This window comes from Mus caroli, unplaced genomic scaffold, assembly GCF_978045245.1.
Source record: "Mus caroli unplaced genomic scaffold, Mus_caroli_1 scaffold_10, whole genome shotgun sequence".
Lineage (NCBI taxonomy): Eukaryota > Metazoa > Chordata > Mammalia > Rodentia > Muridae > Mus > Mus caroli.
In genome coordinates, this window is record NW_028227265.1 from 68,789,689 (window position 1) to 68,816,643 (window position 26,955).

Here is a 26,955-nt window from a genome sequence, read left to right on the forward strand (position 1 = left end):
TCTAATCTAAGGATGGACTTGATACACAGAACCTTAAAAAGTTAAGGTTTTTTTTTTTAATTCACATAATTCTTAAATTCCTAAACTACTATATAAATATTAGTGCAGCTCTCTGAAAATGTACGCATGTAATCTCATGTGCCATAGGGAGGGCTTATGACAGAGCTCAGCTGTGTCTAGAATTTGTCTAACACAAAGCACTGGGTTCCAGTCCCAGTACTTCATAAACCTGGCTTGGTGGTAAATGCCTCAAAGTCCAGCACTCATAGATGGAGGAAAGAAGATGCAAAAGTCAAGGTCATCCTTAGCTACACAGTAAGTTTAACGTCAGCCTGGGCTATGAGACCCTGTCTCCAAAACAAAACCAAATCTCATGTAATATATAGCTTTGTTTTTGAGTGTGAAAATTCTTTAACTTCGTCTTAATATTTTCAAGGAAGCTATAAAGCATAAATAATTAGTATTAGTATTTCTATATTAAACTAAACCTTAAGAGAAACCTATAGTAGCAGACAAACATCTAAGTTATGACTGATGAGCTAAACAGGGTCTGACACCAGAGAATCAGATTCAGTACAAGCTGTGATTATGTGAAAATGAAAGAGCTCAAGGTAAGTCATTCTTAAATCAAAATATTGACACACTACTTTGATCACTGTGTGTATTCTATACCAATATCACGCAGTTTCTATCATTATTGCTCTGTAGTGTAGCTTGAACTCAGGGATGCTGATACTTCCAGGGGTTCTTTTTTTTGCTCAAGATTGTTTTAGCTATCCTGGTTTCTTTGTTTTTTCATATGAAGTTGAGATTTGCTGTCAAGGTCTGTAAACAACTGTGTTAGAATTTTAATGGGAATTGCACTGAATCTGTAGACTGCTTTTGTAAGATGCCCATTTTCATTATGTTAATCCAACTGATCCATGAGCACAGAGATCTTTTCCATCTTCTGGTATCTTCCTCAATTTCTTCAGCAACTTGAAGTCTTGTCATACAGGTCTTTCACTCGCTTGGGTAGAGTCACACTAGGATATTTATATTACTCATGACTATTGTAAAGGGTGTTGTTTCTCTAACTTCTTGCTTGGCCTATTTATCATTTGTATTAAGGAGGGCTACTGTTTTCTTTGAGTTAATCTGTATTTAGCCACTTTGGTGAGGGTGTATTATCAGCTGGAGGAGTTCTGTGATAATCTTTGGAGTTGTTTAGGTATACTACATATCATCCGCAAATAACAATACTTTGACTTCTTCCTTTCCAATTGTATCCCCTTGATCTCCTTTAGTTGCCTTATTACTCTAGCTAGAACTTCAAATACTATATTGAGTAGAGAGGGAGAGTGGACAGCTTTGTGTGGTTTTAGTTCAAGTTTCTCTCAACTTAATTTGAGGCTAGCTATTGGCTTGCTGTATATTATTTTTATTATACTTAGGTATGCTTGTATACCTGATCTAACACTTTTTAACATGAAGGGGTGTTGGATTTTGTCAAAGGCTTTTTCAGCCTCTAATGAGATGATCATGTGATATTTTTCTTCCTGTTTCTTTATATGGTATATAACATTGATGGATTTTTGTATATTGAACCATCCCCGAATCTCTGGAATGCCTACCTGATCATGGTGCATGATGTTTTTGATGTGTTCTTGGATTTGATTTGCGAATATTTTTGCATCAATGCTCGTAAGAGAAGTCTGTCTGAAATTCATTTTCTTTGTTGCATCTTTGTGTGGTGTAGGTTTCAGGTCAATTGTGGCTTCAGAGCATGAGTTTGGCAGTGTTCCTTCTGTTTCTATCTTGTGTAATAGTTTGAGGGGTACTGGCATTAGCTCTTTGTTGAAAGAATAGAATTCTGAACTAAAAACCACCTGGCCTTGGGCTTTTTTTTCTTCTTTTTTCTTTTTATGGTTGAAAGACTTTTTTTTTTTTTTTTTTTTTTTTTTTTGGTTTTTCGAGACAGGGTTTCTCTGTATAGCCCTGGCTGTCCTAGAACTCACTTTGTAGACCAGGCTGGCCTCGAACTCAGAAATCCGCCTGCCTCTGCCTCCTGAGTGCTGGGATTAAAGGCATGCGCCACCACGCCCGGCAGTTGAAAGACTTAATGACCACTTTTATTTCCTTAGGGGTTACAGCGCTGACTAAATTGTTTAGTTGATCTTAATTTAACTTTGGTAAGTGGTATCTGTCTAGAAAACCATCCATTTCATTAAGATTTTAATTTTTCACTTTTGTGGAGCACTTGCTTTTGAAGGAAGATCTTAAGATTCTTGAATTTCCTTACTTGTTGCTATGTCTCTCTTTTCATTTCTGATTTTGTTAATTTGTCTGTCTTTTGGTCCCAAACAATTGGAGTGGGGGCTAGCCCAAAAGCTGTTGCCTCTACATGGGATACATTCTAGTTGGGCTGCCTTGTCTGGCCTCAGTGGGAGAGAATATGCCTACCCCTGAAGAGACTTGATGTGGCAGGGTGAGGGATACCCAGGGGGACTCTGTACCCTCTCAGAGGAGAAGGGGAAGGCGAGATGGGGGAAAAGACTGGGAGTGGGGACCAGCAGAGCGGGCAGTGATCAAGTTGTAAAGTGAATGAATAAATAAAAAAGGAATAGAAAAAATTCACATTCTTTTAAAATAATGTGACACAAGATATAGAAGTACCTTAACTATCAAAGCAGAAGATATTACACTGACCCCTTAATTCAGAAAGCTATCAAATACGAAAGTAACAAAAACCAGAAAACAACAAAGTCAACATACACAATGAACAACACTAAATGGGCTCAGTAGTATGAGACAGACAGACAGACAGACAGGGAGAAATAATGATAATGAAAGAAGAAGAGGTTATGAGTGTGATAGGGCATGTGTACCAGGGGAAACAGGTAAAGTTGGAAGATGGAGACTGTAGTGTGAAAATCATGTAAATACAGTACTCATACATGAAATTCTCAAAATAAAATAGGTATTTAAAAACCCACAAAGGTTTATAGAAGATAAAACCCATGAAATCTTAAAACCAAGCATGCCAATTTTAAAAATAAAATTGATTACATGGCTAAATGTAGAATATTTATACTTCCTTCTAAGCATAGTTTATAAAACACATCTAGTTTTAAATATAAAAATTTTCAACAAGACTAAAGCATTAACTTGAAAAGTCTTCTAAGTCAGATTTGTATATATGAGTGTGAGTATGTGTGTCTAAGTACATGCTGCCCAGGCTGGCTTCCAACTCATGACACATGGCCCAGCATAAGACTCCTGTTTCAGCCTCCTAAATGCTGGGCACACAGGCATGCAGCACCATATTATAGACAAGAAACTTTCCTTTCCTTTCCTTTCCTTTCCTTTCCTTTCCTTTCCTTTCCTTTCCTTTCCTTTCTTTCCTTTCCTCCCTTGCTCCCTCCTCCTCCTCTTATTCTCAGTACTAGGAATTGGATCCAAAATGTGGTGCATGTGGTGGTTTACTATGCTTGGCCCAGGGAGTGAGTGGTACTATTAGGAGGTTATTAGGAGGTGTGGCCTTGTTGGAGGAAGCATGACCCTGTAAGGGTGGACTTTGAGACCTCTTAGATGCCTAGAAGTCAGTCTCCTTGTACTTCCCTTCAGAACAAGATGTAGAGTTCTCAGCTCCTCCAGTGCCTTGCCTGCCTGAACAGTGCCATGCTTCCTGCCTTGGTGATAATGGACTGAACCTCTGAACCTGTAAGCCAGCCCCAATTAAATGCTGTCCTTATAAGAGCTGCCTTGGCCATGGTGTCTTCCCAGCAATGGAGATCCTAAGTAAGCCAGCAGACAGGCCCTGGACTGCGGAGCTCTGTGCCTGGTTCTTACAAGACAGGTTTCATAGTAATCCTATGGAAGCAGCTTCACATTGTCACATCTCTCCAAAGGTTTTCAGTTATCACTGTAAGATATTCTAGTTCAGATTTCAGTGTGACTAAGTGCTGAAACTTAATCAGCAGTGCCACCAAGTGACAAAAGTAAAAAAGGTAACCAAAAATGGGGCCATCTTTAATGTAAGAAGCTTTATCAAATCTTAAGTCACAGAACAGTATCAATTCATCTGTATATGTGGATTAATAAAGAGGGGTAAGTATGTCAGGACCATATCAAAAGGGCCTGACTTCATATTCTAAACATAGAATAATTTCATACACAGTTCAATAGCACCCAAGGATCTTTCTTTAAACAGCTACTTCAGACTACTAGCTGGCAGTCATCCCAATCCAGATACACTTTCCCTCCCTGTATCAGGCTATATTCAATAAACAAATGTTTCCTGGACAATTCTCTAGATACAGCTTTGAAATAAGCTGAATCACAAAATTCCCAACAACTGTATCCACTTGTTTCTTATCATCACCATGACAAAGGTAATCCTCTTTTGGGTTTTCTGATTTATATGAACTTGAGCTGTAGAGCCTACATGGCTAGAGAAAACAACAACATTTGATAAATGTGCTAAGCCAATCACAGAATGAACTGAGACACAAACATTCACTCTAGGCTACCTTAAGGTAAAATAAGTAACAAAGCAAGAAAGTAGAGGCCTGCTGCCAAAGTGGGTCTGTGTGTGCATACTGATGGAAGCAAATAAGGAGTAGCTGACCCTGTGAGTAAGACTTCGAGGAACCAAACACTGAAATCCATGTCAACAAGGATCAAATAATTTGATGTCCCATTGAGATTTTTTGCCTGAACTCAGCATTTTTAAAAATAAGACTGACAGAGGGGTCAAGGACACTACGAGAAAACCCACAGAAACAACTAACGTGGGCCCGCAGGGGCTCACAGAAGAGACAGAGCTGTCAACCAGGGAGTATGCATGGGACTGACCTAGGCCCTCTGCACACATGTTACAGTTGTGCAGCTTGATCTTCATGTGGCACTCCTAACAGTGGGAGCAGGGGCTGTCTCTGACTCTGTTGCCTGCTTTTGGGAGCCTTTCCTCCTACTGGGCTGCCTAGTCTAACCTCAATAGAAGAAGGTCTTCTTAGTCTTATAGCAACTTGATATGTCAGGGCTACTTGAGATCCATGGGAAAGCTCTCCTTTTCTGAAGAGAAACAGAGAAGTGGATGGGGGAGGGGGATGGATGAGGGGCAAGGACTGGGAGGAGGGGAGGACCAGGAAACTGTGGTCGGATGAAAAGTAACTAAATTAGTTAACAAAAAATTAAGGCTCAACTGGACTACATGTATGCTCACCCTGTTTGATAGATACATCGTTATTTACCTACCTTCATGGACTATGAAGGATGTTAGAATGGACTATGTAAGGTTAATTTAAAAATACGCAAGAACAGTGGTCCTCATACTTGTGATTGCGATAGCGTAGCTGAACATGACGGTAAGAAGCTATGAGAAAGATTTAAAAAAACACACTTATGACACACACACACACACAAGTACAGAGTTTTACACTGACTTGCCCTGATACGGTTTATGCAAGGCCCTGGATTTGATTCTCAGTGCTACAAAATTTACAAACTGCAAACCTGACTGTTTCCTCAGTAAGAGTCCAAGAACATGAATTCAACAAGGCTTAATTAAGTACAAGAATCTTACATGTTCTTCCCATACTTTCTTTTCTCTTTCATAAGCTTCCTTTCTTTTTCGCTCCAGCTGTTCTTTTAGTACAGCAGCACGTGCATTTGTTTGGGCCTGAAAATGAAAATCATCAACACAATTAGTTAGCAGAAAGCTAACCTATGGTCATCATCCTACAACCTGGGTCTAAAATGACAGTCACTCTGTAGCCAGCATGCAAGTGTGTGTGTGTGGTTCCAGAATAAAAATATATGCTATGTATCCTTCTCACCTCGGATAATATGAGAACAATTGATATTTGGTAAGTGAAAATACGTCCAATGAGATAGAATGGAAATTAAAATGTAAATGTTTATGCATAGCTCCAATCATCTTTCGAAAAACAGATACCTGTATACTGTATATTTCATTTTTATGGCTACTCTTTTGAGACAGTGTCTTGATTATAACACACACACACACACACACACACACACACACACACACACACACACACCAGCCTGGCCTTGAATTCAGGGCAATCCTCTTGCCTCAGCCTACTAAATGCTGGGATTACATGAGTATCCACTTTAACAGAATTAGATGTGTCACAATTTTATATATTCACATCATAATTTCACCTAATTACTCTTCATAAATGTTGTATAAAGAAGAAAAATGCTATTTTCTAGTAATCGTAAGGTGACTTATAAAGGGAAAATTAAAAGTCAAAGAGAAGAAAATGATTCAAATATATAAAACTCATAGGAACAAACTTTCCTCCCTCGGCTTTCATTTTCTTAAGAAGTTACATTGTTTATACCTTAAGTGACTCCATCTTTTTGAGCCTCATGTCAGTCTCTTCAGTTGCTTCTTGTCCTTTGGTACCATCAGCTTCTTTCTAGAACAATTGTCAACAAGCACAGCACTTAGTCAACAGCAGCCAGGTTCAGTGTCACCTCTGACTGAGCTTACTCCACGTGAGATGAAACCACTCAGCACTGCCATCTTTCTCTGAGAGCTGCACCTGAGCCCTCCACAGCACAAGACAAAGGAGACCACTGTCGAGTGCTCCCTGCCCCTTTCCCACACAGCAGGTCTACTCTCTGCACAGCTCTATGGAACAAGTAATCTTAGCAATTTGAAATCATGCACTTAAGATTTACCTCATCCCTACACACGCTCTTCTGGTCTTTGACCTTAATTTTAACAGATTTAACATTTATTATCATGGACGTAGCATGTTTAAACTTAATCTATTATTCAATTTATTTTTTGAAAAATTGATTTTTACCTACATTCTCACCACGAAGTTTGGCTTTAATCTGTTGGCGCTCATTAAAATTTTGTAGTCTTATTTGCCTTAGTCTTGCCAAATAAACCTAAAATAGGAACAATAAAAACAAATAAACATTAACTTAAAAGGAAAACTATGAACATTTTCACAGCTAAAAAAAAAATCAAAACTTAATTTATGGAAAAGTGTTAATCTTAACACATTAAACAAAAGTTCTGAAAATTGGTTAATGAAAATGAAAATATTAGCTTTCAAGTATTTAAAGGAATTTATTTCTGCAAAGAAAGAAATATGTTATAATTACAAATTTTTAAATTATATCAAAAGAAAAGAAATTGAAACTCAGAAGACTGAGTAACAGTTATGGGGCAAAATTATGACACAGCATGTCAGTCAAAATATAGTAACAGGTCCCTATAGACTTACAAAGTCTTAAAATAATTGTTAAGCATTTAAACCATGCAAGAAAAGAAGGCGATAAACTTAAAAATGGCTGCGTGGCGGAGGTGCTGAGCATGCGGAAAGCATACCTCTTCCTCATTGTTCCTTGGCTTCCCTCCTCTTGAAGAGCTGGGCCTGCCTCCATACAGAGATGCCAGGTTTTGCAGGAGTCCCTGTTTGTCATTTAATGTGCTAAGTTTAAAGAATGAGTGGGGCTACATTGCCCTGCTATCTAGGCATATCCACATGCCACTTACTTCTTTTAGATATATGCTGGCCATTTCTAGATACCACACTAAGGAAGTTCTGGCACTTCCTATGGCCATGTTGGCATGTAAATTCAGTGAAGTCATTCAACTCCAAGTATAATTACTTAAGTACAGAGACTGCAAATGTTTTTAGTCATTAAAGAGGTCTTTAAGAGTGTTTTCCTTGTTAAAATCCAAAGTTTATGTTTATATATGTGTATATATTATATATATATATATATATATATGCTTTTAAAAAAAGATCCAATCCCACCACTATTGAACAATGGGGAAACAGAACTTGAAGAGACCACCTCCAATAGATAGACATGGCCCCCACTTGAGGGATAGGGCCACCTACCCATCTCAAAAATTTTAACCCAGAACTGTTGCTGTCTAAAGGAAATGCAGGGATAAAATCTAGAGCAGACACTGAAGGAAAGGCCATCCATCCAGAGACCACCCCATCTTGGGATCCATCCCAGGTGCAGACACCAAGCCTGACACTATTGCAGATGCTGAGATGTGCTTGCAGACAGGAGCTGGTATGGCTGTCCTCTGAGAGGATCTGCTAGCTCCTACCTGGCAGACAGATGCAGATACTTATATCCAACCATTGGACTGAGCCTGGGGACCCCAATGGAAGAGTTAGGGAAAGAAGTAGCTGAAGGGGATTGCAACCCTAAAGGAAGAACAACAATATCAACTAATCAGAGCCCTCAGAGCTCCCAGGGACTAAGCAACTAACCAAAGAGGACGCACGATGGTACATATCCCCTGCTACATATTTAACAGAGGACTGCCGTGTCTGGCTTCAGTAGGAGGGGATGCGCTTGGTCTTGTTGAGGCTTGATGCCCCAGAGAAAGGGGATGCTAGAGGGGTGAAGTGGGAATGGGTGGATGTTTGGGGGAGCACCCTCTTAGAGGCAAAGAGGAGGGAGATGGGGTGGGGGACTCATGGATCAGAGACCTGGAAGAGGGACATTTGAAATGTAGACAAATAAAATAATTAGTAAAAAAAATCCAATCTACCTCTAGATGTCTATGTGTATACTACATTCCATACACACAATCAATCCCCCCCCCCGCCCCGCCCCGCCTCTCTCATATTCGCTACTCTGGCTCCCAAAAATATGCTGTACATTAGCTCTTAGACCTAAATCAAACTCTGCTCTTGGGTATGCCCTGTAGTGCAAATGACAAACTTAGGTACAAACTGCCTCATTTTCAAATACATTCTTGTTATTGAATTCATTGTTAACATGGAATTGTCTTACTGGAAATTATCGACATGCTTCAGCAAAACTCTCAGATGACCCAATTTTCTACTCTCTACAACCATGTTTAAAGTTTCTTCCAACATAAAGCGTTTGTGGTTAACTTTTCCATCTATTATTGTCTGTGTGTGGTAAATGTAGTGATTATCTCCATTTCCTGGTGTCAATCAGTTTTCTTAACCCTCTATAAATCTGCTTTCTAATTCAAGTATAATTAAATTTTTCCCCCTAAGGTCACTAGTAGTATCAGAAATGATTCAAATGGAGTCTTTTGATCATGAAAATTTTTTTTCTCTAAAAATTACTTTTGATTGAATCTACTTCACATATATAATGTATATATATGTATGTATATATATTTCTCATAAATACAGGAGGTTTACTATGGGGAAACTTTAAAAATAAAAAAAAACATTAAACATTATAAAGCTAGCATTTGAGAACCTTAACTTTAAAGAAATTATCTCCCACATATCCTTTTATACATATATATGAATGCATACAGCATGTTTTCATAGAAATGAACTTTTCTACAATTGTTTTTTTGTCACTTACAATTATATTTCCAGTCCCTCCTCAAATTCACTAAATGATGCAGTTTGTGCCTGAGCACATCATTTGCACTACAGGGCATACCCAGGAGCAGAGCACATAAGGAGTGATGTGTGGGTAGGTGATGGAGCCCTGTGCTAAAGCACCTGTTTACTACACACATACACAGGACTAAATGACAGATCCACGTGAGACTAGAGGGAGTATAAGTTAGGAAACTACTTTGAAGACTTAAGAGTCAAAAGAAGAAATGCCTAAGGTAAGACAGGAAGTAAAGGGCTCAATGATAGTTAATGAGGAAAGAGAGCTAGTAACACTGGCATTTGGTTCATATGCATATGGTAGTACAAAGAAAGGCAAAGGCAAATTCTAGGGTTTTGACTGTGGTCATTGGTCATAATCAACATCTGGACTAAGAATAAGATCATACTGCAAAAAGAATAGTAAAGTCAAGTTCAGAAAATGGTTGAGGTAGTTTTGTTGCACTTAAGAAGTTACTCAAATGTCAGTTTAATAAATTCTAAATTTGCAGTTTAAGAGAAAAATGCTATATGACTGAGGGATATTTGTTGTTGTTGCTTTTGAAGACAGGGTCTTTCTATATTGCCAAGGCTGACTTTGAGAATTTCTAGGTTTAAATGATCCTTCTACCTTGTGGTGGTTTGACTATGCTTGGCCTAGGGAGTGACACTATGAGGAGGTGTGGCTTTGTTGGAGGAGGTGTGGCCTTGTTGGAAGAAGTGTGTCACTGTGGGGGTGGGCTTTGACACCTTCTTCCTGGCTTTCTGGAAGTCAGTCTAGAAGCCTTCAGAATAAGATGTAGAACTCTTGGCTCTTCCAGTGCCATGCCTAACCAGACACTACTATGCTTTCCACTATATGATAATGGACTGAACCTCTGGACCTGTAAGCAATTAAATGTTGACCTTTATAAGAGTTGCCTTGGTTATGGGGTCTCTCCACAGCAATGAAACTCTTAACTAAGACATGTCTCAGTTTCTGTAGTAGTACCATATGAAGTTGGGGTTCCCTCTAACCTACCATATATCATTGTTTATGTGGGCCAATTTTTACAAGATACACAGTTATCCATAGAGTTACAGGAAAGTAAGACAGTTAAAAATACAGCCCAATACAAAATTTTGAGACTATGGGATTTCCCTGTAATTTGTTTTGTAAGGTAGATTGCACACTTTCAAGTGTTAGAAATTGTAGATGATAATGGGCCCAGATAAGTTAAATGGTTAGACACTCCCTTTCACAGTATTTTCTAGCCCACATGGCTAACACTTAACTGAGAATCCCATGTACAAGAACCTGAAGTGTTCTTGCAGTGCTCATTACATCCTATCATACAACGTTCCTGAAACCTTGGTTCTGAATACACACGTGTACTCTGCACTGTCATGTTGTCACTTCCCCTAACACCAATAATGCCTGAAACCTGCAAACTCAGGACTATAAAAATGCAGTGTTATTATTGGATACACTTATCTGCTCTTATAGAAACTTAGTGTTTAATTATAGAGAACAAAGACAAGAGAAGTCCTGCCTCAACAACATACATAGCAGGTAAAAACCAACTACTCCAAGTTGTCCTCTGATCTCCGTGTACAAGCTTACATTCACACATACACAAATAAATAAAACAAAAGGTGAGAGTGTAAATATATTTACATTTTCAAATGATTTAAACCTATCATGGTATCAGTATTAATGGAAAATATTTATTAGGTACAACTTTAAATCTCTGATGTTGATATTTCCTGAAGAATCCAGGTTATAATAAGTAGTATCACTTACTGTACTCTAGTATACACACATTCAACTCAGCAGTTCTGAGAAGTGAAAACTGTCACACCATTAAAGCATATGAATGAACGACGCTACGAATGTGCATTAGTGACTACTGTACAAGTAGTCTCCTGGGAGCCCTCCATCCCTAACTCCATCTCTGTACAGTCACATCCAGGTCTCTACTGTTATCTGTCAGAAGTTCAATGTTCTAAACACCTGACAATATAATGTGACTATTTCAGATCCACGATAGGACTGGAGATACAGCATGATGGTAGAGTGCTCATCCTGTATGTTCAAAATCCTGGATTTAATCTCAAACCCTGCCCTCAAACAAAACCAACCAACCATCCAACCAAAATCCAACCTCTACCCTCAAAAACAAAACACTGACACATGAAACTGAAGATCTTGACAAAGATTAAAGTTTTTAAAAATGAAATAATGGTAATAATATTGGAAAACCACCTGAATTTAATGCAAAACCATCTATGAATAAAACAAATAATGTATTATATGTCGATACTTCAGAATTGCAGATATCAAAATAATAAAGTGGCTTGAGCCTAAAAGCCCACCCACATCCAGAGAAAACCTAATTATATTGCTGAAAACTAAGAACTAAAAGTAAAACTAAAAGCATCCAGAGAAATATTAACTACAGAAGAAAATCTTCAAAAGGAGATTAAGTATCATTAAAAACTACAAAGAATAAAAAGTAGTTGAATCACAATTTCTCAAATAAGCAAACTCTCAGCCCAATATAGATACTGGATTTACAAATGAGACCATTCAATAAAGACAAACTTAAGATATCTTAGTACAAAGTAAGATGGAGAGAATTTACCACACCTGTGATTCAAGCTACCTGGGAAGCCAGGAGAGAAGGGTCCTGCTCAGAACTAGGTTCCCTGTCTACAGAACATGGGACTGTTTCATTAAAATACTACCAATTAATAAAACATTGCTAAAGGAATTGGTTCTCTCTGGCTCTGTGTTTGAGTCTGACAGACTTTTAGTCTACTTAATTTTGCTAAGTGATGTTTTTTATTTACAAGTTCTTTATAATGAATTTTTAAAAAAATTTCTTCAAGGTTGAGAGTATATAAGTAAATAAACAGGAATTTTAGACAGAAAAGATATAAGAAGCTTAGAAAATTGGATGGAAGGGAACAATAATTTTGGAAAATGTTCCTTTTCTCTTAGTTCTTAAACTAAGAGAAAATTCTTACCACCTAGAATTCTTTACCACCTTAAACTGTGGTAAAGGTGCAATTGTATATACTTTATTTTTTAATTTTTTAAATTTTATTTTAAAATTTTATAAAGTACTGGGGTTTTTATTGTTTGTTTGGTTTGGTTTGGTTTGGTTTTTGGTTTGTTTTTGTTTGTTTGTTTTGTTTTTTTAAGACAGGGTTTCTCTGTGTAGCCCTGGCTGTCCTGGAACTCATTCTGTAGACCAGGCTGGCCTTGAACTCAGAAATCCACCTGCCTCTGCCTCCCAAGTGCTGGGGTTAAATTAAAGGCATGCGCCACCACTGCCTGGCTAATTTTAAATTTTAAATGTGTGCGTGTATATTTGTAGGTCAGAGAACAACTTAGTGTACTCCATTCTCTCATTTCTACCCTTACCTAGTTCAGGAATTTAACTCAGGTTGTCAAGCTTGAAGAGCAAGCATCTTTGAAGACTCATCTCACCAGATTGAGACTATTTATATTTCAGCTTTAAGCTCCCAGGAAAATAGACCTTCATGGAGATTTCCAGTCATATTCTGCCACCAAATATGTGCAGAGCCTTCTGCATTACCAACATTCTGTACCAGGCTGTACATTTGTTAGAATCAAGAAGCCCACATTGACACGTTATAACCATCCAAAGCGTATGGTTAATGTTAAGGTTCACTCTTGTGTTGTCCATTTGGTAGGTCTACATACATATATAATGGCATGTGGCTACCATGTCTTGTCACACAGAGCATTTTCCCTACCTTCAGAGGAGCTACTTGCTTGTAAGTACTGGCTTTAGTGAGGATTTCATATAAGAACATATTACTCAGCTTTCCACACAAGAGTTTCTTTTTAGGTTGACTTATGGTATAATTTATATCATAATAAAATTCACCAGTGCTAAGTATGCCCTATTGAGTAATTGACATATGCATATAATCATGTGTACACTGCTTTATCGTGTTACCAAACATTTCTACCATTTCCCCAGTTTTCTTTTGCCCCTCCAAAGTTGATCACTCCCCCCCCCCCAGTGATCTGCTCCCATTCCTTACAGTTCTGGCACTTTTTGTAGACATTGAAAATTATGAATCATATAGTATGTAGTTTTATATGACTCACTATTTAGATCAAACTGGCCACTAACTCACAGAGATCTGCCTGCCTTTGCCTCCCAAGTGCTGGCATTCAGGGTATATCCCACCACATCTAACCATATTAGTTCTTTTTATTCCTGAGTTACATTCTTTGTGTGGCTATACCACAATTTGAATATCCATTCCTCTGGAGAGAGCCCCTTGAGTTGTTTCTGGGGATATAATATGGTCATTCAGTTTACTAATTAGACACATGCCCATATAATTGACTGCCCATCTTCTTTGTGGAGCCTATTTTCTGTGTTGACATGTCTCCTTATGTGTACCTAAGTTGTTATCTGTGATTATACCTTCAAACAGCACTGGAGAGAATCAAAGCTGTGAAAATTATGCTTGAAACATTTACGATTTGCACTTTGAGCATTTTGTTATCTTTGATGGCATTCTGTCATAATTTGGGGTCCTTATCATAATAATTATGCACTATCCCTTCTTAACAGACCTTCTTTAATCATACTTTCCTAAAACCTCTAATTACATTTCTGTTTCTCTCATCATTAACTCTACAACGTAGCCAGACCCTTGAAACGTGAATGAAGTTCATTTGTTTTCAGTTCCTTATCTGTTATTTCAGCTGTAAACAGTTGTCACCGCATCAGCATATTGAAAGAAGTCACTGTACCCATCCTCTCAAACTTATGCTGCTTTGTTGTTTCTATTTGATTCCTTTTGTGGTGTGAGCCGAGGACTTCCCATGAGCTAAATAATAATCATTGAGCTATATCGCCAGCCCAAACAGAGCTTTGTGATCCTCATCTTACTTGATCTTTCTATGACATCTGAACATGAGCTATAAAATTTCTTTCTTATCTTCTGCAGTTTATGCTGTACTTCTCTGCTTACAGTCTCTTAGCATGTTCTTTTATGTAGTTATTTTTTCTCAGTCTTTACATGCTAATCTTCTTTGGGACTAAATCCTTAGTTGTTTCTTACTATATGTATTATAGAATAATCTCCCTGGGAATTCTACCCACAGCTGTGTGTCATGTATGTGTAAGTCAGCCTATTCCCTAGCATTCTGACCCTGGCCTTGCTCCATTCTGCACATTCATTTCTCCAGACTGCTTTGGCATTTCATTTCTCTTGTGCTTTCTTATAAGTGTCATATACTTTATTTTCACTCATGCATGTCTGTGGGCTTATGTCCTGATACATGTCAGTGCCTATGGAGTCCAGTGAGGGCACTGGATCCACAAGTGCTAGAGCTACCAGTGACTGTGAGGCCCCTGACTCTGAGAACCAATGTGTAGTCTTCATCAAGAGCAACAAGCACCCTTAACTGCTGAGCCGTCTCCCCAGCCCCAGCACTTTGATAATTGACATTTGCTTTGTAAATTACCAGGAAATAAGAATGACTTTATTTTTTCTTTTCCAGTTTTATGAATTTTAATACATATATATGCATGTGGGCAAGTTACAGAAAAACTCCCACCATGTCCCAAGTTTTTGGGTTTTGTGGTTGTTGTTGTATTGTTGTTGTTAATTTCCTTTTCTTAAAAGACCTTTGTGTGTGGGCTTAATTAGGGTTGTCTGTGTGTCTAAGGGTTTGCTGTTACTCACTGGAGTATGGAGAGCACATCAGTGTGTACAACTGAGCCAAGTCTGCTCTTCCCTCAGACTCCATCAGCAGCACAGTTCAGCATGGCTTAGTCTTTCCTGTTCCTTTTCTTTTTCAGATAATAATGTGCCACAATTTAGCAACTTTTAACAATTTACATTTATTGGCTCATAGTTTTTGAGAGTTAGACCATTTGGCTAGTCTCATTGTACTCCCTCACAAGGCAGTAAGGTCAGTAGTACTACATTCATATCTGAAAACTTAACTGGGAAAGGGTTTTACTCCCAGGCTCATTCATGTTGGCGAGAAAATTAATTTCTTTATGCTCAGTGAATGAATGAATTTCTTTATGCTCAGCTGCTTGCTACAGTCTTGGTTAAGGTTTTGTTGCTGTCAGAATTTCAACATGGCCATGGCATCTCTTATAATGGAAAACATTTCATTGGGGCTGGCTTACGGTTCAGAGGTTTAGTCCATTATTGCCATGTTGAGAAGCATGAAGCACACAGGCAGACTTGGTGCTGGAGAGGTATATGTGAGTTCTACATCTGAATCAGCAGGCAGCAGGAAGAAAGAGAGCCGCTGGGCTAGGCGTGGGCTTCTGAAACCCCAAAGCCCACCCACATTGACACACTTCTTCCACCAATGACACACCTACTCCAAAAAAAAAAAAAACCCCACACTTCCCAATAGTGCCCACTCCCTATGAGCCTATGGGGCCATTTTCATTTAAGCCAATATACTCCCTATCAACTGGAAATGCCTCTTAGTTTGGAGGGGCCATATATATTCTCAGAGGTCACTTGAAGTACTTTAGTATATGAGCCTTTCCCACATGCCTTCTGTTATCAAACAACTGCAGTCTATGAAGAGAGTCTGATACCAATGCAGTTTCATTTCTTTTTAATAAGTGCTTCTATAGTACTTCTAGTTCTATCCTTTTATTTTAAGGTACCTGAATGAGAGTGAGACATTTTGTAGTGAATATATACTTGGTTCATTTGTTTTTCTTTTTAAAAAATCTTGCCAAATGACCACTTTTAACGGCATTATTAACAGTATAATTTTGATATGTCTGGATCAGTTATGTTTTATCATTTTATAATTGCTTTATCTATTTTTGTTCTTCTGTTTTTACTCTTGTTACGTCTGAGTACTTTTTAATATTCTATTTTAATCAACCCTATCACTGTGATTGTATCTGTATGCATGTAGCTTTTCAGAAGTGATTACCTCAAGGGCTCCCAATGTATATAGACTATTATTTTTCACAATATGCTTATAAATTATGTTAATTCAGTAGTGTGATGGCTAACTTTACTTGTTAGCATGACACAGCTTAGTTACCTCTGAAGAGTCTCAATGAGATATTGTCCACATTGGGTTGGCCTGTGGGCATGTCTTTATGGGACTGTGGTAAGTTAATTGATGTGGGAAGACCCAGCCCACTGTGGACAACATTATCCCCAGGTAGGAAGTCTTGATCTCTATGAGCCTAGGAATTGAGCTAAGCAGCAAGCAAATGAGCATGAGTGTATTTCCGTCTCTTTCTGCTCTTGACTGTGGCTATGATGTGACTTGCTGCTTCAAGCTCTTGCCACTGTGACTTTTATGCAGTCATGAGCTATATAACCTGGAATTATAAGCTAGAATAAGGTTCCTTTTCATTGGGGTCTTTTATTATAGCAACCGATGAAATTAGAACAGATGGGAATGGAAAAATGTTGCCACTATGTGGTCCTTTACTCTGTCCTTGCAACCAGGACATGCTGTGTGTGTGTGTGTGTGTGTGTGTGTGTGTGTGTGTTGCTAGGTCATTGAACCCAGGAGTTTGCACGTGCTGGACAAACACTCTTTCACTGAGCCATACTTTCAGCCCGTGATTATTCCTTCCTATTGTACCCAATAAAGTCTAAAATTATGAGCACAAGAATTCTAAAAAGACATCCAAAAAAGGAAGGGGAAGCATTCAATCGATTTCTCTGGCTCTTTCTTCTAAAGCAGGCATGTCCTGCTTCTTTTGTTTTGGGCATCAAACTCCAGGTTCCTCAGTCTGTGAACTTGAACCTGTTAATTTTCCATGGGACTCTCGGGTCTCTGCAAGAGCATGGGGACTACACTAGCAATCTCCTATGTCTGGATGTTTTTGGTTCCTACTGTGTCACTGCTTCTCTAGCTTACAAGCTTCCATAGAGAAACGTTTCGGCTTTTGTAACTATATTACATCCTCTCTTTTATAGATGCATACGCTATAATGTTTCTATATACTTTGCTGGAGAATTCTGCCTAATACACTAGTATACATATTCTTATCTAACACCTGATTACAAAATATTATAAAGATAAAGTATACTCACCTGATCTTTGTATTCCTACTCTTCCCAAACTGCATAAAAATAGCCTTGTTCTACAAGTAATACATGATAGGTCTATCCAAACATAATGAAACCTACAAACGTTCACAGTCATATTTCTAAGGTGGTTTTATACATATACACCTAGGTACTAAGAAAATGAAGGAGTTTTGAATTAATAGATTTATCTTGGAAAAATGTAATACTCCTTAAAAAAAAAATCATTGCTCAGCTCACTGTCTGCTTCATGTTGACAAAATCTAATAAGCAGCTGTCACAAGCCTTTCTCACCAGGACATAGTATGTCATCTGAAACAGTAAGCCAAAGTGTTATCTCTCCTCCTTGAAAATTAATCTCATCAGGTATTTGGTTACAATGGACAGAAAAATATACAGAAAACTAGTGTCAGAGATGGGATGGTTGCATTGATAAACTTGGCCATGCTGTTTCTAGGCTTTCAGAATAGGTTATCAGAAGAACATGAATAAGTTGTAGCTGTGGGTTCAAGAAGCCCCAGAAGGCTGTCAACAGTGATAGTTGAAAAATTCAGGCAGGAGTATGGAACAGCAGAAGGCTGGGAGAAACTCAGAGAGGAAAGGCCAGGCTCCTGAAGTGTCAGGAGGTGAAGTGAATAAGGACTTCAGTAGGAAGTGGGCTAGAAGGCAATGATTCTATGTTTGCCAAAAAATCTGGCTGCGTTCTGCCTGTGTCCTTAAAATTTGATTAAAATGGATTAGAAAGGAATGGATTTTCGTTGGCAAAAGAGAATTCTAGACAATGTAACATACAGCGAGTCATGCACGAAGAATGAGACTGTAGCAGGAAAATGAGAAGGGAATAAAGATGCTGGAAGGGAAAACAAGTTAGAATTCACAAACATATAAACACAAGTTTTGAAGTAAAAACAAACTGACTAGCTGAGCTGCGAGCTAAGTCTATCAGTGAGCTGGAAAATCAAGAAGCCTGGAGAAGCACAGCAGAAATGAGGGGAGGACAGAACAGAAGGACAGAAGGAAGGCATTACATGCGCAGGCTACACTCTCAGGTGAGAGCAGTTTTCCTGGAAAGATAAGCATTTAGAGAAACAGTATTTAGGGTGATCGTCAGTTGAGAATATCCCGAGAACTGAAGGTAAACACCTCTACTGAGATCTCCACACACCAGTGAGAACCGGTATCCTGCCAATGAAAAAATAAAACAAGACTTGACAAGTGAAAGATAATCAGATTACATCTCAGAGCCTCAGGGATAAAATAGCAGTCCTAAGAATTATCAGAAAAGGGGCTGGTGAGATGGCTCAGTGGGTAAGAGCACCCGATTGCTCTTCCGAAGGTCCAGAGTTCAAATCCCAGCAACCACATGGTGGCTCACAACCATCCGCAACGAGATCTGGTGCCCTCTTCTGGAATGTCTGAAGACAGCTACAGTGTACTTATATATAATAATAAATAAATAAATCTTAAAAAAAAAAAAATTATCAGAAAAGAGAAACAGCTGCTTAAAGGGGAGTGTGATCCAAAAAAAAAGTCTCATTATCAACAGTGAGAGAAGATGATAGTGCAGAATCCTCACAGAACAATGGAAAAAAAAACAAGTGAACATGTAAGTTAAACAAATCCTTCAATTGTCTACTTCTTCACACAGCAGAACCTTTATTAAAGAAGTTTTCTTGGTTTTTTGAAAGAGAGAGAGGAAGAGAGGGAGGGAGGGAGGGAGAGAAACATCTAAAACTGGATGGATAGGGAGGTGAAGAAGGTGGTGAGGAGAAAACCATCATCAAAATATACTTTATAGCTGGATAATAGTGGAGCCTTTAATCCCAGCACTCGGCAGGCCAAGTTCTGTGAGTTCGAGGCCAGCCTAATCTACATAGCAAGTTCTAGGACAGCCAGAGCTACACAGAGAAAACCCTGTTTTGAAGAAATAAATAAAATTGTATGAAAATTTTAATTAAAACTCAGTTAATTAAAAACAACAATAGGGGGCTGGAGAGATGGCTCAGCTGTTAAGAGCGCCGACTGCCCTTCCAAAGGTCGTGAGTTCAAATCCCAGCAACCACATGATGACTCACAACCATCTGTAATGAGATCTGATGCCCTCTTCTGAGATGTCTAAAGACAGCTACAGTGTACTTACATATAATAAGTAAGTAAGTAAGTAAATAAATAAATAAATAAATAAATCTTACAACAACAACAGGTCACAGGTTCAGGGAACATCATAGAAGAGGCAGTGGAAAGAATGAGTCAGAACGGGAAAAGCGCAGTGACATCTGTCTTCTAGAACAGCAGTTCCCAATATGTGGGTTGGGACCCCCTTTCACTGGGGTCACTTAAGACCATTGGAAAACACAGATATTACATTCTGACTCATAACAGCAGAATTACAGTTATGAAGTAGCAACAGAAATACTTTTATGAGGAACTGTATTAAAGGGTTGCAGAAATAGGGAGGTGGTTAGCCTCTGCTGTGGATTGATGGGGCTGTAGAATCCATGAACTCATAGCAGCTGTGGTTACCCACACAATACCTTTGTAAAATCATATAGGCACAAATGATCTCTCCAGGCCCTACTCTACCCCTTGGTGAGGAACTATTGGCAGGTGAAGGGAAACTCATTATTGAAGCTAGGTTTCCCATGCTCCACTAGAGGGCCCCACATGGGCACATAGGGGCAATGCTAGCTGGATTTAGTGAGTCATTAAAAAACAAAGTTGGTTCTTTTATTGTTGAGAATAGTTTTTGCTATCCTAGGTTTTTTTATTATTCCAGATGAATTTGCAAATTGTCCTTTCTATCTCAGTGAATAATTGAGTTGGAATTATGATGGGGATTTCATTGAATCTGTAGATTGCTACTGTCAGTAAGACAAAATAGGCCACCAACAGATTGGGAAAGGATTTTTACCAATCCTAAATCTGATAGGGGACTAATATCCAATATATATAAAGAGCTCAAGAAGCTGGACTACAGAAATTCAAATAACCCCATTAAAAAACTGGGCTTCAGAGCTAAACAAAGAATTCTCAACTGAGGAACACAGAATGGCTTACAAGCACCTGAAGAAATGTTCAGCATCCTTAATCATCAGGGAAATGCAAATCAAAACAACCCTGAAATTCCACCTCATACCAATCAGAATGGCTCAGGTCAAAAATTCAGGTGATAGCAGATGCTGACGAAGATATAAGAGAAAGAGGAGCACTCTTCCACAGCTGGTGGGATTGCAAGCTTGTACAACCACTCTGGAAGTCAGTCTGGAGGTTCCTCAGAAAATTGGACATAGTACTACCGGTAGATCCAGCAGTACCTCTCCTGGGCATATACCCAGAAGAAGTTCCAACTGGCAATAAGAACACATGCTCCACTATGTTCATAGCAGCCTTATTTATAATAGCCAGAAGCTCGAAAGAATTCAGATGTCCCTCAACAGAAAAATGGATACAGAAAATGTGGTATATTTACACAATTGAGTACTACTCAGCTATTAAAAACAATGAATTTATGAAATTCTTGGACAAATAGATGTATCTGGAGGATATCATCCTTAGTGAGGTAACCCAATCACAAAAGAAGTCATTAGATATGCACTCACTGATAAGTGGATATTAGCCCAGAAACACTCAAGATACAATTTGCAAAACACAGGAAAATCAAGAAGAGGGAAGACCAATGGGTGGATACATCGTTCCTCCTTAGAATAGGGAACAAAATACACATGGAAGGAGTTACAGAGACAAAGTTTGGAGCTAAGACCAAAGGATGGACTATCCAGAGAATACCCCACCCAGGGATCCATCCATTAATCAGCCACCAAACCCAGACACTATTGCATTTGCCAGAAAGATTTTGCTGAAGGGACCTTGGTACAGCTGTCTCATATGAGGCTATGCCAGTGCCTGGCAAATACAGAAGTGGATGCTCACAGACATCTTTAAGATGGAACACAGGGCCCCCAATGGAGAAGCTAGAGAAAGCACCCAAGGAGCTGAAGGGGTCTGCAACCCTATAGGTGGAACAACAATATGAACTAACCAGTACCCCCAGAGCTTGTGTCTCTAGCTGTGTATGTAGCAGAAGATGGCCTAGTCAGCCATCACTGGGAAGAGAGGCCCCTTGGTCTTGCAAACTTTATATGCCCCAGTACAGGGGAATGCCAGGGCCAAGAAGTGGGAGTGGGTGGGTAGGGGAGCAGGACGGGGGGAGGGTATGGGGGACTTTTGGGATAGCATTTGAAATGTATATAAAGAAAATATCTAATAAAAAAATTAAAAAAAAACAAAATTGGGAGGGTATGTGCTAGGGAATGTATAGGGGAGATGGGGGATAAATCCACCCACATTTCATTAGGTACATGTATGGAATTCTGAGAAATAAAGAAAACTAAAAAAAAAAAAAAAATTGCCTATAGCCATGACAGAGCAATGTGATTAGAGCTACACTAATAATTTAGGTAATATACAAGAAAAATGTGAGTTTTCAAACACCAATAACAATGGGGCAGATCCTTGGGAGAGGGAAGCAAGGGGGTAAGCCCAGTGACTGCCTTACTTCATGTCTGGCCAGAGCTTCTAGGCAGCAGCACGAGAGAGGAAACTGGAACAGAGCTGCACGGTCTGTTCCTCTGAGTTGAGGAAACATCATTAGGGGATGGGCAAGCTGCAGGCTACTGGAACTTGTGATCAGAGAACAAAGGAGAGAAAGCTGCACAGGGAAGCAGTGCTGGAAATGTGAAGAGGTTCTTATGTCTCTCACTGAGTGGCAAAAGCTAATGACACCAGGGCTTAACCAGACTGTGACTCTCTCATGTTTGCAGCAGGCAGACTAGAAGGACCGCAGAACCAGTAAGGCAAGGGTAATCCAAAGGAGCCAAGTTAGCATAAGAGAGAACACAGTTCTTTACAACCTCAGGGAACCTTCAAAGTCAGCCTTCAGTAAGGCAAATTATTTCCAAATAATTAACTAAAGCCTCCAAATAGTTAATAAACCCCTGAGGTAAAGTGCACCGTGCCTGGCATGCTAACGCAGTACAGCAAGCACAGTAAAACTAGGGCAAGGTTTCTTTAAATAAGAAAATCTTAATCAACAAAGACCCAGAAATAGCAGAGACAGAATTTGTGAGAAAATTAAAACAGCTATTATAATGACGTTCTGTATTTTTAAGGTAGAAACAAGTACAGGGTTATAAAGACGGAAACTAAAACTATAAAAACACCCAAGCCAATATTGAGCTATTTAACAAAATACAGAATGTGGGCTGAGTAGTGCAGCAATGGCCGATACATGAGAAGATCCAGCTTTCATCTCTAGCTCTGCAAAAACAGAACAGGAAGTAAGACATGAAGACGATCATGTCTGGATGAGATGAGCAGCATTTATACTGTAGAGGATTAATGTTCCTGACACAGCAGCAGAAACCATTCAAAATAAAACAGAGAAAAAGGAAGCACCAATGAGTGGTGCAGTCACAAGCACTCTAATACTAACGGCCTAAAAGAAGAAAATGAGAGACATCTGTCTTGAAGAAACAGTAGATGAACAATTGGAACATACATTAGTTAGCTAATAATCAAACTGCTTCCAGGCACAAAGAAGAAAACCTTTCTAGAGTCAGAGGGAAAGGCGTATACTACACCTAAGGTATCAGGAGGCGGCATCCCAGATCAACAGTCCTCAGCCTACAGAACACCCCCAGCAAAGTATCTCTCACAAACAAGGCTGTGGAGGTAGCTCAACAGTCAAAGCACTTACCATGTATGCAGGAGACCCAGAGTTTGGTCCCTCCCGGCCGCCCAGGCACACATGCGCTCCCACACTCGCACACCACACAAACATACACATAAAAAACAAAAACAAAACAAAACCAGGCCAAATGCTTTTCAGACCTACAAATTCAGGTTAAAGTTACCACAATGTATTGTTCAAGTGCCAGGAAAAAAAAAAAAAGGCATTTTCCCAACAGATTTTATAAAATGTCTTTTTAAAGAAAATTACCAGAGGACATTCTCCAACATGAAGAAAATAAACTGATAATGGAATCGCAGGATTAAGCAAAAAAACAGTGTGGGAAAAGTCTCTGTCGTTCTCCGAGCTCTCACCATGTAAAAGACTCTTTAAACTTTATTTTCAATTTTGAGTATGTGTGTCAGTCTCTGTGGGTATGTGCAAGTGAGTACAGTGCTGCAGAGGCCGAGGAAGGTGTTGGAGCCTCTGGAGGTGCTGTTCCAGGGGCTCCTAAGCCACCTGATGTGGGTGCTGAGACCCTAACTCAGAGCCTGGGCAGGAGCAGCAAGCACTCTTAACTGCTGAGCTATCTCTCCAGCTCCCAGTAACTATTTTAACTAATAATAACCTACAACCAGAGCTGAGAATGGGTGTGCACACCATTCATCCCAGCGCCCACCCAGACATGAGAATCTCGAGTTTGAGGCAAGCCTAGGCTGGTTACACAGCAGTTTAAAAGCCCTTTTAATCTCAGAAGATGGAAAGATCTCCCATGCTCATGGATTGGCAGGATCAACATTGTAAAAATGGCTATCTTGCCAAAAGCAATCTACAGATTCAATGCAATCCCCATCGAAATTCCAACTCAATTCTTCAACGAATTAGAAAGTGCAATCTGCAAATTCATCTGGAATAACAAAAAACCTAGGATAGCAAAAACTCTTCTCAAGGATAAAAGAACCTCTGGTGGAATCACCATGCCGGACCTAAAGCTTTACTACAGAGCAATTGTGATAAAAACTGCGTGGTACTGGTATAGTGACAGACAAATAGACCAATGGAATAGAATTGAAGACCCAGAAATGAACCCACACACCTACGGTCGGTCACTTGATCTTCGACAAGGGAGCTAAAAACATCCAGTGGAAGAAAGACACATTTTCAACAAATGGTGCTGGCACAACTGGTTGTTAACATGTAGAAGAATGCGAATCGATCCATTCCTATCTCCTTGTACTAAGGTCAAGTCTAAGTGGATCAAGGAACTTCACATAAAACCAGAGACACTGAAACTTACAGTGGGGAAAAGCCTTGAAGATATGGGCACAGGGGAAAAATTCTTGAATAGAACAGCAATGGCTTGTGCTGTAAGATTGAGAATTGACAAGTGGGACCTCATGAAACTGCAAAGCTTCTGCAAGGCTAAAGACACCATCAATAAGACAAAAAAAACCACCAACAGATTGGGAAAGGATCTTTACCTATCCTAAATCAGATAAGGGACTAATATCCAATATATATAAAGAACTCAAGAAGGTGGACTCCAGAAAGTCAAATAACCCCATTAAAAACTGGGGCTCAGAACTGAACAAAGAATTCTCACCTGAGGAATACCGAATGGCAGAGAAGCACCTGAAAAAATGTTCAACATCCTTAATCATCAGGGAAATGCAAATCAAAACAACCCTGAGATTCCACCTCACACCAGTCAGAATGGCTAAGATCAAAAATTCAGGTGACAGCAGATGCTGGCGAGGATGTGGAGAAAGAGGAACACTCCTCCATTGTTGGTGGGATTGCAAGCTTGTACAACCACTCTGGAAATCAGTCTGACGGTTCCTCAGAAAATTGGACATAGTACTACCGGAGGATCCAGCAATACCTCTCCTGGGCATATATCCAGAAGATGTCCCAACCGGTAAGAAGGACACATGCTCCACTATGTTCATAGCAGCCCTATTTATAATAGCCAGAAGCTGGAAAGAAACCAGATGTCCCTCAACAGAGGAATGGATACAGAAATTATGGTACATTTACACAATGGAGTACTACTCAGCTATTAAAAAGAATGAATTTATGAAATTCCTAGCCAAATGGATGGACCTGGAGGGCATCATCTTGAGTGAGGTAACACAATCACAAAGGAACTCACACAATATGTATTCACTGATAAGTGGGTATTAGCCCAAAACTTAGGATACCCAAGATATAAGATACAATTTGCTAAACGCATGAAACTCAAGAAGAATGAAGACCAAAGTGTGGACACTGTGCCCCTTCTTAGAATTGGGAACAAAACACCCATGGAAGGAGTTACAGAGACAAAGTTTGGAGCTGTGATGAAAGGATGGACCATCTAGAGACTGCCGTATCCAGGGATCCATCCCATAATCAGCTTCTAAACGCTGACACCATTGCATACACTAGCAAGATTTTGCTGAAATGACCCAAATATAGCTGTCTCTTGTGAGACGATGCCGGGCCTAGGAAACACAGGAGTGGATCCTCACAGTCAGCTATTGGATGTATCACAGGGCTCCCAATGGAGAAGCTAGAGAAAGTACCCAAGGAGCTAAAGGGATCTGCAACCCTATAGTTGGAACAACATGATGAACTAACCAGTACCCCGGAGCTCTTGTCTCTAGCTGCATATGTATCGAAAGATGGCCTAGTCGGCCATCACTGGAAAGAGAGGCCCATTGGACTTGCAAACTTTATATGCCCCAATATAGGGGAATGCCAGGGCCAAAAGAATGGGAATGGGTGGGTAGGGAAGTGGGGGGCGCTATGGGGGACTTTTGGGATAGCATTGAAAATGTAATTGAGGAAAATATGTAATAAAAAATATTAAAAATTTAAAAAAAAACAAAAAAAAGACTATCAATAAAAACCAGTAAAGGTCAAAAATAAATAAATAAATAAATAAATAAATAAATAAATAAATAAATGCCTGTTTAAAAAGGCAATAAAAAATTTAGATACTATTAATAGGAAGACTGAAGAAAAGGAGAAAGCAAGAAATTATCTTCTCCCATATAGGGGAAGGTCACAAATATAGATTCATTCCACATTATTAAGAAAGTAAATTGGAGTATGAGTGTTAAAAATATAGAGTGACCAATAAAAACTAACATTTTTCCATAATATAATTAAGAACATATAATGTAAGAAAAAAACTTATATCAAATAACTGTTAATAAATTCACAGTTACTAATTATGGCTTTTTATACACATGTGATAAGTCTAAAAAATACCTTGAAGCATGCTCTACAGGAATAGAAGCTCCATGGGGAGATGAGAGGACAGAAGCAATTGTCAGTTGCTTTGACAGAACACCAAAACACACTTGGGCACTGTAGCTAAGAACTCGTGAGACTTCCAATTGCTGACTTCCAACTTCCTCACAACTTAATATTTTCAGATAAATGAGTTAGTTTTGTAATTTGCTTAACTGAATGGTTTAAAGTAATTATTTTGGTTTTAACATGCTTTTCAACAAATACTATAATGTGTGTGTATGTGTGTGTGTGTGTGTGTGTGTATGTATTCACTTAAACATTTATTTACCCTTTTTCCCTAAAATTCTTTGCTACTTAGAAATATTAAATCAAACAGTATCTTGGAAAAATTTCCAGCAACTTAAGAACTTAATATCTCTAATATTTATATTTTTATACCCATTTCTTCCTTTTTAGAAAACAGAATGTAAAATGATGATGTAATTTTACTTTGGTATATAAGATATCAATAAAAGACATCAGAAAACAGGATAATGAACAAGATATATGAGAAAA

At 38.9% G+C, this 26,955-nt stretch overlaps 1 protein-coding gene across 9 annotated transcripts in view; it reads right to left on the bottom strand.

The window, feature by feature from the left end:
- Positions 1–26,955, bottom strand: part of Nek1 (NIMA related kinase 1) — a 141,087-nt gene that overhangs the window by 51,296 nt on the left and 62,836 nt on the right. For 6 of the 9 annotated variants that reach the window (XM_029480466.2, XM_029480469.2, XM_085843947.1 and 3 more), the window contains 4 exons: positions 7,355–7,438; positions 6,826–6,909; positions 6,351–6,428; positions 5,567–5,662 (listed from right to left, as the gene is read on the bottom strand). In XM_029480466.2, coding sequence (XP_029336326.1) covers positions 5,567–5,662; positions 6,351–6,428; positions 6,826–6,909; positions 7,355–7,438 — 342 coding nt within the window. The remainder of the gene's footprint in view (positions 1–5,566; positions 5,663–6,350; positions 6,429–6,825; positions 6,910–7,354; positions 7,439–26,955) is intronic. The other 3 variants (XM_029480473.2, XM_029480470.2, XM_029480468.2) reach the window with 1 other exon arrangement.